General features: G+C 44.7%; 1 protein-coding gene across 1 annotated transcript in view; it reads left to right on the top strand.

Moving 5' to 3' along the window:
- The window catches only part of EML5 (EMAP like 5), a 772,681-nt gene that overhangs the window by 230,868 nt on the left and 522,976 nt on the right, over nucleotides 1-18,837 (top strand). The window contains exon 4 of the mRNA XM_069637955.1: nucleotides 4,045-4,113. Within this exon, the coding sequence (XP_069494056.1) occupies nucleotides 4,045-4,113 (69 nt within the window). The remainder of the gene's footprint in view (nucleotides 1-4,044; nucleotides 4,114-18,837) is intronic.

Here is an 18,837-nt window from a genome sequence, read left to right as displayed (position 1 = left end):
TGAGGCCCTATATTCTTATTCATAATCTTTACAACATTCTGAGTTAAATAGTGAATAACAGGGGAAATCTCTTTTATCATCAATGGCCCACTTTTACTGACATTTTCCCAGGAAGTACCATTAGAAGGAAAAATAGATTGAAACCTTCTATTAAATTCTTCCACATTCTTCACAGACCATCTAAGCCTGTTCCCCTTCTGGCTACTATCCACCAAACCCAGCAATTTCTGCTGAATAACCAAGCTATATATCTTTACAACTCCCATCAGCCCCAGTCAGCATAGTCAATGGTGCGGGACAGTGGAGTAGCTTTGCTGAACCTGTTGGGGGGACATGAGATCTAAAGGAAAGTGTCCCCCTGCCAAATGAGGGGGACAAAATGGTGTGCCACGAAAGTTGGAGGGAACAAATATCCTTGTCCCCCGCCCCACAATTACACCCATGGAGAGGGATTGTGGGGGCCCAGGTGCAAATCATGTGATGAGCGGCTGGCTGAACACCCGTGCCTTAAGATGAAGGCGTCATTGCAAGAGTCCGTACCATGGCAATTGGGTGAGGAAATACATTAAAGACATTCCCCTAACAGGCTGAACAAAGGGAACGAGTATTCATCAGAACTGGAAAAGCAGTGTCTCTCTGAGTCTGAAGCTGCACAGTTCTCTGAAAATAGTACCAGGCTCTCATTGGTGACCTTTTGGGGGGTCCAATAGATTCTAAGGCAACTACCAGGAAAGGAATTGGCGCAGCTTGGACTAGAGCTACAAAGCTGTCTCTGAAGCAGTCCTTTCTGTCAACCAATGGGCGTACACATTGAGATGGGCCTCATGCCCGGGAACAGGCGCCTCACAACTTTGAGGGAGACGGGATTGTAACTTATGTCAGGGCAGATCTCATCGAAATGGTTATACACCCCTGTTGATAATGTGTAAATTCCCATGTGGTTACGCCGCCTACCAGGCATTAGATGCACGCCCCACCTGCTAGTCCCCTGTGGCCAGAAACCTTCACCACAATGGGGAGAGCCTTTTCGTTCCCAGTTTCCACTCCATGCCTCCTAGGGCCTGGTGCTCTCAGACACCGGCATCATCACAGTACGGGCAAGAGACATTTCATCATAGGGAAGAGGCCATCAGGAAAGTGTAATATATATATATATATATATGTATATATATATATATATATATATGGACAGGCCCGCTGAACAATGGCTGGTAAAGGTGTTACCAGAGTGCTGCACGTCAACCACTCAACCCTTAGCCAGCCACACACTCCAGACCCTTTACTATTGATACAGAAGTTTGGAAACTGAAAACCTTGTTGTAACATATCACTGGCGCCACTATGCAAGGAGACATCTTTCCTTTGGTGCTAAGGACATCCTGCGTCTGTTACAGTCACCATGGTAACTGAGGCCCTCCCATCTGCTTCAGGACAGTCAGCATTTAGAGTCAGATCGGGGGCAGAGGGAGGGGCGGTGGCGGTCCCAGTGATCTTCAAACATTGCTCCAGTGGTGGTAGGTATCTTCCAACTCCGACTCAGTAGATGGGGAAGGGGAACCTGCAGTGCAGCACATGCATCTTCTTCCCTCACTACCCCCCTGCCCTTACAGACAGTGGTCTGTCCCGCCTTTGTGATGGTCTGAGGGATCATTGGCAGATCTCTTAGGTCTTGTTCCAGTGGCAGGAAGAGGAAGTCAACGGGCAACAACAGATCTGTAAATGCGCGAGCAGGGGACATCTAGCGATTTGTGTGAGCTGAGCGCAGTGCTGAGAATCTAGCAGACCAGTCGACACAATTTGGGCATGCCCTTGACCTCTATATGATCTTCAGGGTTAAATACTGCACTTGATCATTCTCAACAGCTGGGCCTTATGTAATGGACCTTAAAGTTATTCACAACTGGAATGCAATGCGTGTACATTCTGAACATGATCTAAAGCTGTAGGGTAGAGTAGGTGTCTATCTCCACCTTGCATTTATTTACGCTTGAGAGATGTTGCAGATGCAGCTACCACACCTTTCAACAATCAGTGGCAGAAAAATACGAAGGCGTGACTACTGAAAATGTGTGCACTTTCATAGCACTTCACGCCATATTAATTGCACTTCTCATAGCTGTAACAAGAAGAGTAATGATTACCCTAAATAGTGGTACTCTATTTTTCGACCTCAGAAAGAAGAAAGGCTGAGTGTAATAGAAATTTGGAAAGAGCAATCTGGACCCTTGTGATAGCCGTGAGCTATTCACCATGGAATACTATACCCACGTTATAGTATAGTCTCGGGAGGAAAGCTCAGGGGCAACGTGCTCGCCTTGGATGCAAGACGAAGCGGAGCAACACAGGTTCGATCCCTAGGTCTGCGCTTAGAAACCTCTGGGTATTAAGCACCTTATAAATAACCGAACATAGTCAATGCCTATCTGTGAAAACTAGTCCTTTTCCAGAACCAACAACTACATCTAAATCAAAATCAATTAATGTAGCCTCAATGCATTGCGTAAGGGTCGCGATAAATACGTTAAAAGGTAATTGACCAGTTTAGTGTATTTATGAAGTTGGTCGCCTCAACAGCAGTTAAGTTCTCCAGTGCATTGCTGCACAAAAAAAGGTGTTTTAAGTTATTGGCTTGTCCTTTGCACATCTGAAGAATGATGGGAGGTTTCCGGCATCGAACCCTCAGCCACGGCTTTGGTCAAACTTCGTTCTCACGGCAAAACTAAATCTGCTAAGACAAACATCTGTCTCCCCTCGAAATCCAAGGATACTCGGGCTTCACACGCATACTGCTATCAGGATCATCTCCACCCTAGAAGTCTCCTGGTAGTGACTATGTTTACAAGAAGTACAGCTGATGAGGGTTTACATTGAAACCTCACATATTCTGGTGGCTAGACCTTCAAGTTTGACAGGTCTCCCTGGGCTACTAGAGTCACGTCCAGAATAGTAATCAAAGGGAAGATGTATTTGCTACCACCTGAGGGACTGATCTAAGTAACAGGTAAGTTCCCACCTGTGTGTACTGTTTGAAACTGATCACACCGCAATTGCAACCCCATCCACCCACACTGACAATCTCTATTCCAATACAAAAGCCAAATTCAATCTGGTCCGAGGATTTCCACCTTGACAGCTTCACCATAAAGTTTATGTTACTTTATAGGTTTCTTGTAAAGCTCCTGATTGCCTCTCAGGGTTTTTTGTTGATGCTCTTACTTTTTGCTTGTGGCCCAAACAGTAGGAATTATTCCTCTTTACAGAGAATGGATTTAAAGGTATCTAAAAGCTTAAAAAGTTTCTCGGTGCTATCGATAATCGGTTGGACTGCATTGGCGTCTACACCAAGGTTTGATTCCTAGGGTATCGGGTAATAATATCCATATATACATGGCCGCCGTATATAATGTCGCCGGGAAAAGGTTGTGGCAACATTATATAGGTGACCATATATATAGGGGCAGCGGGGGATGCGGAGGTGTCCCCCGCTCCCCATAAAAAATAAAAAAGGGTTTGGGGGTTCCAGGGGTGCCCCCCGCATGTTCCATGTAATAATGTCCCCACAAAAAACAGCAATTTTCCAGAGATTTTTTTGCATGGCGATATATTTGAGGGGACATTATTAGATGGAACCCTTCCTAGGTAGTCAACCTGAGAATGATATGCATTACTAAACTTCAAATAGAATCAATTCACTTTTCCTGAGCTCTGAATTATTATCGACTTCGGATTTACTCACAGTTGAAAGGGATTAGGGATGAAAGTGTTATGCCTGAGAAGTAATCACAGTTTCCGGATGCCGGAGAGATCCCAAGTTCTATATACCTGGGAATTAGTCAGAGCGCAAAGGTGTTATACACCTAGATACTAAACCTTAAAAATGTATCTTAGAAAAATTATCGATATAGATAATGCACCAAGATATCTCTGCCGCTGGAAGATGCAATAGAATGATTTATTGTTTAAAGGAACGAATCAACGATTACTGATTGAGACACATTTGTATTGGACGACGGCTTACTTACAGTGTTTTCTGTGTATTTCCAGATATTTGACATATCTTGGGATTTGTACCAGCCGAACAAGCTCGTCAGCTGTGGAGTAAAACACATTAAGGTACAGCATTATCTGAATCTTACCAAGACGCGTGTCTTTAATATGAATGCATTCTTATTTTATCATGGCGCAAATCTGCTGTGCAAGGCGTGTCATAATTGCAACAAGGTCTTGGTGTCTATCAGGTTTATGATATATGATATATGATGATATATACGATAGGTTATTTATAACGCGCTTAATACCCAGAGGTTTCTAAGGATCGAACCTGTATTGCTCCGTGTCGTCTTGCTTCCAAGGCGAGCACGTTACCCCCGGAGCTATCCTCCCAAGAGTTTAAAGATGTTTGTAGCATTTAGCATATTCCTAATCATAGCTGATTTTTACAGGACATCTTGGACAAGCAGTAAAATCTCTCATAGGAATCCGAGGAGAACTGAAAATAATTCAATGTGATGATCCGCAATATTGCTGCACAAAAAGAGTTTAACAGCCTCGCCCTTTTTGTGATTTCTTTTTAATTTAAGAAATTGATGTGACCTGTTTAAAGAAGTTGTCTCCAAGTCCAGTCCTTGGGTATCTCCCTGACCACTCCAGGTGTTCAAGAGAACCACTGACTATGCAAATAACTCGCATTTAGATCTTCTGTATTTGAATGTATTTTGGGTGGACATCCTGAAAACATGGATTGGATTTAGCTCTTCAGGACCAGACCTGGAGACCAACATACTAAAGCCAATGCGTTAAAGAGGACATTGGGCCTCATTACGAGTCCGGCGGTAACCGCGGTGGTAAAACCGCTGTGGTTACCGCCGGACTCGTATTACCATTCCACCTCCGTGACTCCCGGAATTACCAGATCTCAACAAGAAAGAAAGGATACTGGTATGTGTTGGGTTGGCTACTGTGAAGTCTAAATAAATTGGAAAGGTTCACCTGGTCTCAACCCATATAGTCTTGATAATTTATCAAAATTTACATGCACAGAAGGTGTGCTGGAAACCTCCACAATAATGGAACAAAAAAAGGTTTTTTAGAAAAGAAACTTTTATATCACAACTTAGTGCATATAATAAAAACCAACTTGGAGGTACATATATAATTGAAGACATAAATACAAATCTTCCATTTGTGGAAATAAAGAATGACAATTTTAACACAAAGGGAAAAAAAGGAGAAGGATTAGTGCATCAAAAAGAAGGCATACATAAAAATACATACAACAATTTTCCTATTAGCAAAACAACAGTTATTTATCACTAGAGTATTGGAATAGATCAAATAGCAAAACATTAGAGTAAATATAGTGATAAGTACCATACTGTCTCTATTTGAAATTATAGAAACTCAAAAATGAATATTCTTCAGTGTTTTGAATCAATCCCCAAGGACTCAGGGATGAGAATGGGGTCTGTCCCGGAATTACCAGGGCATTACAGCCCGGTGTCCCGGGAGTCACGGAGGCAGAATGGTGTTAATCCCCATTCCCACTGAGTCCCGTAGGACTCAATGGGAATGGGGAAGCGGAAACAGCGGCACCATCTCGTGATGGTGCTGGTGTTTCCACGTCCGCCTGCAAGCGGGAGGTGTTAAACCCGCCAGGTCAGACCTGGCGGGAAGATCACCTCCCGCCTGCAGGACTCGGGATCGGGCGGTCCGGAATCAACAGTGGCGGCGGGTTTACCGCCACTGTTAATTCCGGACCGCCCGACCCGTAATGAGGCCCATTGTGTTGTCTGTGTATGACTCCCTTGTCTATTAATGACCATTTTCTGAATTGAAACCCTTTTTATGTGGCCTGCGGAACACTCAAAACATTGAAATGAATCTGCTTGTCACATGGGTTCCTCTTTACAGTGTTTCCCGTTGCATTGTATTGGTGTTGTGGTTGCCCAGTTAAGACGGATAACCCGTTGAAGGCCAATGGAAATCCTGCAGGTGTCCTGCTGTCTCTATGCTCATAATTTGACACTATCAACATCCACTCCGCTTCTGTTGGGGAGGGATCCGCGCTTGTCAACCAAATGAGCTCGATGCACAATCACAGATGGTCTTAATGATATTAAACCCTAGAAAACAGCCGTTGGGAGCGAGTTTTCAGTTGTTTGGTTTGCTTGCTTGGATCAAGTGTTAACGTCGCCAGTGGTGGTAACGGCACTCATGAAACCGGGTTGCCTCGTTCCCTCTCGGGTGAGTGCTCCTTGGGAGTACGTGATAAACCCAGGGGCATTGTCTCTTGCGTGATCCGCTGCTCCTGTCAGCCCAGTGAATTATGAAATGCGGCGTCCATTTTGTATTGTCTGAGGCTGGTCCCGTGGGGCCTTCGTTTTCATTTGCCAAGTCACAGACCTCGGGATCACATATGAGAATGGGCAATATGCATATAGAACGAAGAGAATACAGATGTCATAAATGAAAGATTTGGAAAAGAGAGGACACGCATGATTGCAGGAAAAGAACAATAGACATTAACCCCTTAAGTGTTGATGATGTGTGTGTGTGTGTGTGTGTGCAGTGTTCGAAGTGAGCAGGAACGGCGGCAGCGGTGTTCCACTACTTTTATTTTTATCTGCTCACCATTCCTCCATATTCACCATTCTATATCGAGAATTTGTCCATTCTTATCCCTGTGCAAGGGTAAGGTTGTAATGGGAGCCTTAGTCACTAGTCCCTTAGACTATTGCAGTGCCCCGGCCACAACACCTTGTCACATGTCACACTATGTGTCCGTCTACCCGCTCCTCTGCCGAGACCACAGTACCACTACTGTGTTCGGTACACTTCTACCAGTGTGTGTGGTGTGTGTGTGGTGTGTGTGTGTGTGTGTGTGTGGTGTGTGTGTGGTGTGTGTGTGTGGTGTGTGTGTGTTTGGTGTGTGTGTGGTGTGTGGTGTGTGTGTGTGTTTGTGGTGTGTGTGTGGTGTGTGTGGTGTGTGCGTGTGGTGTGTGTGTGTGTGTGTGTGTGTGGTGTGTGTGGTGTGTGTGTGGTGTGTGTGTGGTGTGTGTGTGGTGTGTGTGTGTGTGTGTGTGTGTGTGTGTGTGTGTGTGTGTGTGTGTGTGGCCCTGGTAGGAGTATGGTAATAAAGTGGAAATATGTGGCATTTTTAATAACTCCTGTTTATGGATCCTGATCGCATGGGATTTTTACAGTGTAGGGTACATAGTGGGTGTTGCATGGAATAAGTATGTGTTATTTACCCTATACAGTATTTTCTGAGTTACCTCTTTGCAGTTTATATCCACAGTGCATAATTAGGTGGTATTTTAAAAACGTGCTATTTTGAATGCCACTTGTTTACATTGCAGATCTGCCCAGCAGCCTAATAAGAGTACGCAATGCCCCTCCAAAAATTGGTAACACACATGTGGTGTGGCTGTCCTATGTGAACAACATTGCTATGCTTGACCATACTTATGTCGGCCTGCACATATGCCACAGAGAATGGCTCGGTTCTAAATGCAGAGAAGGCCAAATACACGCGTTATGGGGGCGAAAGGCTGTAGAAACATGCCAATTACGACCCCAGGCGGGAAATCCGAACTAGTTTACGAGTACATACAAGTACCATAGGATAACATGCGATTACAAGGGTAAATACACAGAGCTAATAGCTGACAAAAGTTGTGAGGCAGCTCTGCTCACTGCCCTTATCAGAAAATGCGCGCATGGAACAGCAGCTAGAACGTACAAGGGATTATATCATGATAGAAAGAGAGTTTGTGCCCGGCCATATTGTATGGTCTTGAGACATTAGGAAAGACCGATTATCAATGGCTAAAATACTTGAAGGACAATACTGGTAGAAAGTATTGAACCTCCCACAAGCTCACCCCATAGAGTTACTTCATTTAGAACTGGGACTAAACCTGTGAAAGTCCCTAAATGTCCTCTTTTAAACTGTATGTGGCAGGTTCTGATGAAAAAAGTCGGTGAAAGGGTGCATTAATAAGGCTCACACAAAGTGGTGGCATGTGTGTTGGCATAAACGTTTATTCAAAAGAATATAAGGGAAAAACCTACCTCGCCCTATTACAAAGAGGGGGTTCCCTGCCTCAAACCAAACATTAAGGACTCTGCCAGGATGTCCGTAAAAAGTATATAGTCCACTGTCCTGTGTCCAAAACCTATATCCGTCCCTTGCCTTATCAACTAAACTAGAAAAGATGTGGGTCTTCTTGAGGAAGAATTTATTAGGGTTCCAGTTTTGTGGAAAACTAAGTTCCAAAGCGTACCGAAACACAGTTCCAAAGTAGCAAAATTCTCTGGCTCAAAAGAAACCAAAGTACCTATTCAAAATGTTGATGCCAAGAGAATGGCTCCCTTCTCCTGGTCTCACTCAGACTTCTCACTGTGTTTACAAATGTCAGGGAAATGGCCCCCTTTCCTCGGCTTTTGTAGGCTTCTTAAAATGTCAGGGAGTGCCTTCCTTCTCTTGACTTCTCTCATGCAGTTCTCACAACACCAGGGAGGATCCTTCCATTCCCCTGCCCTCTTCTTCACAACACCAGAAGGATGAAAGGCTGAGTTGACCCTATCAGGATTCAAACCTGCCACATTATGCTGTGTGCAGATATTAGGGGCCAGATCTATCTGACCGGCAATAAGGTTCTTTCGTGATAGTGTGGCAGTCATGATTCACTAGCCTGCGAAGTACTGTGACTATGAAGGTGACTGACGATGGTAATCTTCACTAGACCCGTCTCCCTTGGTTTCTTTCTTGGGGGCTGGGGAAGGTTACTTTGCTTTCCAAAGTTTCCCTTCTTCCCCTGTTAAGCTGGGTCAGGGTATCCCACTGCTCCCTTCCGCCCCTACCAACTGTCCCGGTCACCTATCTATCTTTGGGGTCTCTCTCTGTAGTCTCTGGTCAGTCTTGGGGTATTTCCTCTTCGGTTTTGGGCTTCTGCAGTCTTCTCCCCTTCTCTGGTGTGCTGCAGCAGCTCCACAACATGAGGTGCCCCTGGTTCCTCGACAAAGGGTTAGGCTTGCTGTCGGGTATTTTGATAAGGGATTCTCCTGGGCTCCCCCCTGTCTTCAGCACTTTGCAGGCATGCAAAGGTTCCCTTTCCTTTTGCCAGAGCCTCTGGTCCACAGCTTATTCTGCTTCTACTTCTACTTCTGCTTCAGCACAGCATTTCTGCTCCTTGTTCCGCCATGGGGTGCTTCTCTCGTACTTCCCGAGTCTGTCTTTCCTTCTATTCTGGTTCTGGCCAAGAGGACTTGGCAAAACACTGAATGTGGCTGTTACAGGTAATCCTCATTCCTCCATACTTCTCCCTCGTCACAGTACTGATCTTATGACTCCCTTGTGAGTCATTGGGGATCTTCCTCGTCACAGTACTGGTAAAGGGATTATCAATTAGGTAACTCCTATTCTTACTCATCCCAGTACCTTCTAAGGGAATGGTAGGGTGACTACAACTTATTAACCCCATAGGGAAGCGGTTGTTCTTAGTGTTTTAGGACGGGGTCTATGGTCAAGTGATTGGCGAGGATATCGCGTTCTCTGGGGAAGGTCGTCCCCAATCCCATAAGGGGCTTTCTCTTCCATGTTATCCTCCCCCAGTGCACCACCCCCTAGGGGACTATTGTTCTGTGTACGCACTGCCCTGGCCTCATGGAAAAGTTCTCCACCTAGGGAAAAAGGGACAACATCCTCATATTCGTCACCGGGGTCGTCAAAATGGCAAATCTGCAAAAAGGTGCGACTGAGCTGTTTAACATGATCGACTGGTCCCCTGATTGGGAATATGACTTTTATAGATTAAAAGCTGAATTCGAGCGAAAGCTTTATCAGTGGGACTGGGGGTTGAATTTTCTACCCATTGCCACTCTTAAGAGATATCGAGATCATAGAAATGTACATTATGCCTTTTTTGAGGCCAGAAAGATATTTCATCATCTGCCAATCAGGAGCTGTTAGACGCTTCATTTCATTAATGGGAATAAACCAACTCCCCATATTAATTGTAACAGGCCCTCAGTTGCACATCCCACCCGGACACAGATCTTGCTGAATTTGTAAACTAAGTAACCTACTGGAAACAACACAACATGTGTTGACTTCATCCAAAGAAATGTGCACCGTGTATGTGATCAAGGTATTCAGATGTGTGTATAACTATGACACCATTTGCAGTGAGGAATTCTGGCATTATTTCTCTAAATGCTAGTAATTCTGCACTACAACGAGCCTTATTTGAAATCTGGCAAGTCATCGAAAGTAGGTTTGCGACTTTGCAGATGGGGAAAACCTGGCCTAAGAGCCGAGTTTCAGGAGAAGCTTAAAGGTCCCGGTGTTTTTTATGTATAATGTTGTTGTTTGTTTGTACAGAACACTGGATTACTATGAAACTGGCTGACCTTTATTTTAGGTGCGTCTTCGGTTTTTATTGACTTTGATTGTTTGAAAAAGCTACAGATTTTATCATGTCTTAATTGGTTTGTTAGAATTGTACTGTTCTTATGTTGTGTATTTATTTGAAAAGATCTTCGGAACTGAAACACATTGTATTCAACACAAATAAATAAGTTTACTGTTACGAATGTACCTGTAGAGAGGCCTATGGTGTTTTCTAGGGATCAGACAAATCCATTTTGTTGACTTCCAATGCTCGGCCCGCACTACTGAATCGGGCCAACTGAAATGGTGCTTTGCATTCTTCACAGATTAAGGGTCTCATCATGAGTTGGGTGGTAACCCGGCAGTATTCCTGCCGGGATACCGCCTGCAGTAATATCGCTACTGCCAACTGGACCGGCGCTATCACGGGTTTGGCAGAACAATACTTCCCCATTGGGCCCATTCGGGAATTCCTCATTCCCCATTGGACACAATGGGTAATTTTCGGCGGGATTACCGTCGGCAGTATTCCCGGGGGGAAATACCACAGAAAATTTGCAAACGCCAGTGGATTTCCCCCCCACCTCAGAGCTGGGGGTCAATACTGCCTAACCCATGATTTGGCGGACCCTTAAATGCGGCAGTAATAGCGTTATGTCCCCATTTAAGGGTTACCGCCCAACTCGTGATGACCCTGTAAGTGTTTTGGTGAGTTGATGGATAGAGATTGCAGGGACGATGTTTCCGACCACACAAAGATTTCTCTAGGTCTAAGTGTGCATTGAACACAGCTGAGGAATCCCACACAATGGAGCGCACACCTCCACGTGTGTAAGGTGGAGACATCACTCCTTTTGCGCAGTGTCACTTTCTGTTTTGGCAGCACACTCAGATCCTCACACACAGCACTCTAGTTATTTATTTATTTATTTATTTATTTATTTATTGTGTATTTGTAAGGCGCTTATACATGAAGAAATTGTGTTTCAAAGCTCCCACAGGCCAAAGGTGGAAGGGAACATGGGAACAACCGGCAAATAGGAAACTGATGGGGAGGAAAGAGGCGGTCCTACTAGGCTTTGTGAGCATTCAGAACGTGCAAGTGCAGGGAGAGAGCGAAGGGACAGGGAAGGGGGTAAGTGCTACGAGTTCCACAGAGGGAAGTCCCAAGGAGTCCGTTGTGTGAAATAGTAAGTGCCTGGCAGAGATTGCTTGGTAGAGAGTGATCACCTTCCAATAATAAGTGCTGGCCTGTGAGAAGCCAGTGGGCGCCCGAAGGCAAGTGCTGGGATGGTGTGGAAGGCTGAGGGCGATTGGGTGCAAGGCAGGGACCCAGAAGGACACAGAGGTCCCAGGCCACCAATCTCAGCGACTGTGAGGTATTAGCACAGGAGTGAGAGGGGGAAGGGGGAGGTGAAGAGAAAAGTCTTGAGGAGCTTCCGGAATTTGAGGAGATCGGGCTGAAGACGGAGAGGAAGGGGGAGGCTGTTCCAGAGGAGGGAGCCAGCCGAGGAGAGAGTGACAGAAGGAAATAAGAGAATTATAGGTTGGACATTGCAATGAGTAATATGGGTAAATTAAAATTTGGAAAGCAGACAGATTTGTAAGTGTACTTGATTATAGGAAATAGGAGAAATTAGAGTATGCTTTTTTTTTGCAGATTATGTAGGGTCAATGGCAGGTACCCTGGTCATATGCATTTATAAAAGAGTTGCACATTTACTGTAACCAATATTCATACCTGTAGTTTGTATTGATGTATGTAGATGTGGATGAATCTGGAAGGAGAAATCTTGAAGAGTTTTACAGTAGTTTTAGCTGTAGGTGCTTTGCAATCACAGGACAGCTGTACTCAGAGTAATGAGCAGTCCATCTAAAGCGCTGAATTGTGATGCATATGTGTATCCAATGAGAAAGTGGTGCAGACAGTGATGTGGAAAGTGAAAAAGGGCTGCGCCTGTGTTGCAGGGTCTGCAGAACCCACGGCTGTTCGCAGACAGCGCGTGCCACATCTGGGGTTTCTCAGCATATCTAGCATGGAAAGGGGACTGTGGGGACTAGCCAATCAGGTGTTGAAGTTGTTCTTTGCAGGAAGAGAGGCTGTGTGTTTAATATTGGGCAGAGGTGAAGAAAGTGAGGGTGTTGGTAGTTGGAGATCTGTTTGTAAATGTTTTAGAGAGGTGTGCTATGTCTAACCATATGGCTCCCTGGTTTTGGAGGTTTTGTGGTCAACTGTGCCTGGTTCCAATATGCAGGCAGTGGTTGGAGTTTCTCCATGTGGAACAGTCCAGATGTAGTGGTACTGCATTGGGGTGCTGTCCATTTGGGATACATCATTGCTCCTAGTTTGTTGAGAGCTCTTGAAAACTTGGTTCAGGCAATGATGGTGGTTCTTCCAAATGCCAAGGGGATTTTTTCTGAAATGTTGCCTAAGGTAGTATTGGACAATTGTAATGTTTTCTGTTCCCAGCAAAATAGTGCAAGGTGTTTGGTTAACAAAGGCATGTCTGTTCTCTTGTTTGGAGCTGGGATGTTGTCTTGTAATAATGACAATATTGATTTTGTTAATGGTGATTATTTCAAAGCAGATGGAATTTCTTTATCCATAGTGGGAAATGCTATGTTATTTCAAAATATAAGAAATGCGTTACAGAGGATAATGTGAAGACATCAGGAAGAAAATAAGTGAGAACAAAATAACAAAAGGGAAGGTGTTTTTTTAGAAGCACTATTAAAAAAACAATAAAAGGCTCTTTCAGAGCCACCATCAAAGGGGAAGTGGAGTACACTATTTAAATGTTCATTCCCCACTCTTAGATTTCACAATTTGTCCACGCACACTGCGGCTGTCCACGGATCGTACATGTTACATACCGGGATTTTGAGACTGAGAGGCATGCAAATGAGACTGTGCATGCCAAGGGATTGGTCAATAAGGTTTACTGTGTGTGATGTGTAAGGAGAGACTTTGGCAGAAAGTCTGTTTCCTGAGAGGAGAGGAGATAGCTATGGCTGTGTCTTTCAGAAGGCAGATTGTCTGGATTTTGGGTGACTCGTGGATAAATTGGTTGGAGGTGCATGCAGAGCACTGTGGAGTGGCTGCACATCTTGGATTCCCTCATGTGAATGTGCACTAGCATGCAGTGCGCGGAATGAAGTGGTTAGATTTGGTTCCTCTTTGTGCCACTTTGATGACCCACTGTCAGCCAGACATTATTATTATTCATTGTGGAGGGAACAGTTTAGGACATGTCTCTGGAATCACCTTGCAATTTCCAATGAAAGAAGGACTTGGGAAAGTCATGGACATGTTTCCAAACTCCCGAATAATATTTTCTTGTATTGCGCAGGGACAAATGTGGCTGCATTCTTCTTCATTTGGTCCACAAATGGAGAAAGTGAGGCGCAATATCAACAAGGCTGTTTGCGCTTTTTTGAGAGATGTTGGTATGTCCTCTTTTCACAATGAAAATATTATGTTTCGTAGCACACACATTTTTCGCAGAGATGGAGTCCATCTTACTGATGCTGGGAATCAGATTTTTCTGCAAAATATACAAATGCATTGCGACCCTTTTTGGAAGCATAGCAATCCTTTTTCCAATAGGTGTTGGCCACTTGAACTTTTTGAAACACAAAAAACACCCAAAAAGGCTCTTTTCAGAGCCACCACTTACTCCCGGAGAAGAGTGCAATGGTTTTGATAGCGCAATACCCTAAAAAAATGTGCATGTCCATGGACTTCTAAAAATGCACAGGGCCCTGGAGCATTTGATTGGCACTTCTATTTTTAAACTGTGAAAGGTGGCTCTGAAAAGAGCCTTTTTTTGTTGTTTTGTATTTTTTTTTAACAAGACACATAAGGAAAGTAAGGGAAGGGAGGGTAAGGAAGGGGCACCAACCACAGGGATAAGAAAGGGCAGGTGGATAGAGGAAGATGTTGGGTGGGTCTTAATCAGATAGGTGGCAGATGTTCTCATGCTCCTGGACCATAGCCTCGAAAGCATTTCAAAGTGTCTCCCCCCTGCAGAGTACCGCATCGCAGTACATACACATTACTGTGACCCTCGAAAGGTAAGGTTCTACTGTATCGCGTATGGCCTGCGAGGCTGGTTCAGGGATGCGCTGCCCCACAGGAGTGTTTCTTGTGGTGGCAGGAGCAGGAACGGAGGATGTTGTAGAGGAACTTAACCTACTACTTTTATCGAAGGGGACGACCCTCTGAATTGCCGCCGTGTGGAATGACCTTAGGTGTCGCCACATGGAAGTGGTCCTGTAACTGTACAAACCAGGTTTGCCAAGACTGACCACAGTGTTGCACTCAGTGCAGCGCACCTTGTGTGCACGTGCCTTGGGTATCCGTCTAATGGTGGCAGAGCCTCCACACCCAAGACTCAGAGTGGCTGGCGGTAGCAGTGACTTCCACTACCTCATTCTCGTCATCTTCGTCATCACTCTCTACATCTCCACGCCTGTTCCCCTCTCCGGACCCTTGGGAAGGTGGTGGTGGTGGAGGGGGTGGGGGTGCTGCTGAGGTAGAAGCAGAAGCAGCCTGGGATGCCATCAGGAAGGTTATGAAGAATCAGAAACCAGGAACAGCAGGAACACAACAGCAACTTGCACCAATTGTCCTGATGAGCTATTAGCAATTGCTGTGAAGTAATGCAGCAGAGATGACAGCAATGACAGCCAATGCCAGCAAATGCCCAAAGAGAAGCAGTGCTCTGTCTTGGCAATCCAAAAGCAGAATGAGGAGCAGCTCTGGGGTGTGGCCTTTTATAGGGGTGCACTTTGCGGACAGCCGTGCTGTCCACGGACAATTCAAACACCAAAAAGGGCTAAAAAAGTTCCAAAAAATATCCAGATCGGTAGGGGCATAGTCTGGGACCTCTTCAATTTTCAGTGAACAACATCTTTGATTGCTCAAAAAAGTGCTTTTTCAGTGTCCGGGGGTGCAGAATCTGTCTGCGGTTGAGGGCCTAAGCTTAGCGTGGGTGCAGTCACATGATGATGTCACGGACACCTTTGCGAATGGGATGGCTGTACGGAGGACACCTATTGTGCGGGAATGGTTTTACACATGCACACAGGTGTTCTACGGACAGGGTTTGAGTTCCCAAACTAATTAAAAGTGTGACACACGTGCGGCGGACAGTTACAGACAGGCGCGATGTTCGTAGGACCCCAAGGGTGGGATGCGCATGCACACAAGTGTCCGCCGGACAGAGTTGGGGTCCCCAAACTAATGAAAGGTGAGTCACAACTTTGCAGATATGCGGCCGGGTTATGTGTACTATGGACACCTCCATTTTGATTGCGGACAATACGAACAGGGAGCGTGTCCTTAGGACACCACCATTTTGGTTAATTGCGAACAGGCGGACAGGTTATGTGTCCAGTGGACACCCCCATTTTGATTGCGGACGGTAGGGACAGGCATAGGGCCTCATTACACGGAAGGCGGTGAGCCATGGCGCTATTAGCGCCATGGCTCATGCCGGTAAAATACCGGCACCGCCTTGGCGGAAAGGGGATTTACCGCCCCATTCCAAGGTTGGTGGGGCGGTAAATCCCCCTTCCGCCATTGCCCTTCCCCATTCCCATTTCTGCCCCATAGGGCTCTATGGGAATGGGGAAGGCGCTAATTACGGCACCGCAATTTTGCGGTGCCGTAATTAGCTCCGAGGTCCCTTAGCGGGTTGGTTTTTAACGCCTGCAAAAAGCAGGCGTTAAAGCACCAACTCGCTAAGGGACCTCGTAGTAAGGCGGTAATGGTTAACGGTCACCGTTACCATTAACGGTGGCCGTTAACCATTACCGCCTTCCGTGTAATGAGGCCCATAGTGTCCTTAGGACACCCCAGTTTTGGTTAATACGGACATCCCAGACAGTAAAGCCGTCTGCGGACACCCAAACAGCCTTTTTTTTTAAAAAAAACACAGAGACATATAGGAACAGTATAAATAATACTTTATTAATATACACAAATATAGAAATTATGAAAGAGAGGGGGAAGCAGAAATGGAGACATATACAGGGGAATTAGGGGTTTCTACATGTAGGATGGTAGGGCAGGAAGGGATTGAGGTCTCATCATAACGTTTTTGGTGATGGGGAATTTTTGGGGATGGTTGACTGGGACATGGAAAAGGGGTACAGGTGCACGTGGGACAGTGATATTTAAGTATTCTTAGCAGTGCACGGTGGTGGCGTGAGTTATGGTTGCTTAGCTTACCATAACTGGTGAATTTCAGGGGGTTTTCGGTTTTACTCGTAACCATAACGTCCCTTTAACAAAGTTTTTTCAGTGAATTTGATAGGTTTTTAGTAGCCCAACTTAACCATAACGTCCCTTTAACAAAGTTTTTTCACTGAATATATGCAGCAACAGGAAATTAAGTTGCACTCTTCGAAGTTCTGTTCTTGTACAACAGGAGTCAGAGTCAAGATGATGGCAGGATATCTTTATTAGGGTATCTGGTCTTTACATCTACTGCATTACCCTAGAGTGCCTTTCCATTGAATCATTTGCATGGAAAAAATATGCATCGAATGCAGGTTTTTTTTAAAGTTGAAGGGTTTAGTTTAATTTTTATGGGTTTTAATGGGTAAAAAACAGGGGGTTGGGGGTATCCCCATTAAAAAAAATGCATTAGATGCACATTGTTTTCAATGCTAATTTTTCAACGGAATGGTCCCTGGATGGTATTAATTCGATGCATTGACCATAAACCCTTTATTAGCGCATTCAAGACAATATAAAATCAAAACCCATAATCATTTGGCGTTCCCATGACAAATGAAATCCGAAAATTCGGCAGCATGACGCGTTTCACGACTAGCACGTTGCTTGGACACATGTAAAAAACACAAAGGGCCTCATTACGAGTTTGGTGGTGCGGGAAAAAAGTGGACGTAATTCAGTTACCTCAATTTTTTCTGCACCACAAAATTATAAGTTCTGGCTAAATTACCACTGGTGGAATTACTGAGTGGTAATTACACCGATTTTTGGAGGAAAAGTGGAGGATGTACCTCCAGCACGATGCTGGAGGGGAATCCTCCACTTTTCCTCCAGAAATTGGTGGTACTAGGTAATTCCACGAGTGGTAATTCCGCCAAAAATCCCCAAATGATTCCCATGGACACCAGGAAATGGGGATTTACACCACCTACCACCACTTGTAATCCTCTGGTAATTCCACGGGACCAAGTGGTGGTAACTGTAAATCTGTTTGGTGTTATCTCTGAGGATTTACCTCTGAAATACCCCAAACTCGTATTGAGGCTCAAAGTACTACTAGCACCTCGGGCTGCACTCCAAAATACCTTTCAGAATTAAAGGCTCCAATCACCATTAAAGTCTTGCACAGGCAAATTCGAAGGGCATAGAAACTTTATTGCATTTCTCCAGCATGAAAAAATGTTTCGGTACAATGCATTTCACAGCCCTCCGGCTGCTTGATCACATAAAAACTAAACCCAGTATGAACCACTCAATATAACTATTGGCATTACTATGATCGCCATCGTTGGGCAGTCCATTTTTGATTTCTATTAGTTAATTGAAACAAACGGCATATGCTTGCTTCGCTCTGCGGTCGGCCATCTTGTAATGGGAATAGCCAGCCATGGCACAGCAGTGCATATAGATAATCACAAGTCAATTCACAATTAACATTTAAAATAAGAGCTATAAGCAGGCTGTAAAATGCTGCAAAGGAATAATTCTAAGTGCTTAAGCCAAACATTTTACTGAAAGAATTCACCAAGCAAAATCCCACACTAAAGACATATTTTCCATCCTGCAGGAATAAAAAAAATCCCCTAGTTAATAATCAGGCGCAAGAAAGCAATGCCTGGTGTCAAGCCACGCACGATGGATTCACTAGTAAAACTGAAAAACATCAACAGGCCATCAAAGAACAACTACAAACCCTTTCTAATAATATCCTGAATCCAGAGCTGGCGGCTCATTGCACAAAAACTCCTTCTGAAGTTTTCACCTTTGAAAGGGTTTCGGAACTGGAGGTCCTTGAAATTATCCATAAACTGAAGCCCTGCTCTTCCAAGGGACATGTTTTTCTAGCCAAGCTCTTCAAGGATTTTGCCGAAACTCTGGCTCCCTGGGTCGCTCACTTTGTGAATCAATCTTTTGATCAATCTTATGTTCCAAACAATATTAAGGAGTGATAGATTACACTGCTTATAAAGAAAGACAATCTTGATCCCTCAGGGCCCGGAAATTTTAGACCTATCACCAATGTACCATTCTTATTGAAGATAATAGATATGATTGCATACGAACAATATCAAAAATTTGTAGAAAAACAACATACTTGCAGAAGAACAATTTGATTTTCGTGCCAATCACGGCACTGAGACAGCTCCCTTGGAACTCCAGACTAATATTGCTTCCATCATTGAAAAGGGAAACCCTGCCA

This window comes from Ambystoma mexicanum, chromosome 14, assembly GCF_040938575.1.
Source record: "Ambystoma mexicanum isolate Mex_15411 chromosome 14, UKY_AmexF1_1, whole genome shotgun sequence".
NCBI lineage: Eukaryota > Metazoa > Chordata > Amphibia > Caudata > Ambystomatidae > Ambystoma > Ambystoma mexicanum.
The sequence above is the reverse complement of the archived record's forward strand: the minus strand, read 5'-3'. Positions and strand labels throughout refer to the sequence as shown.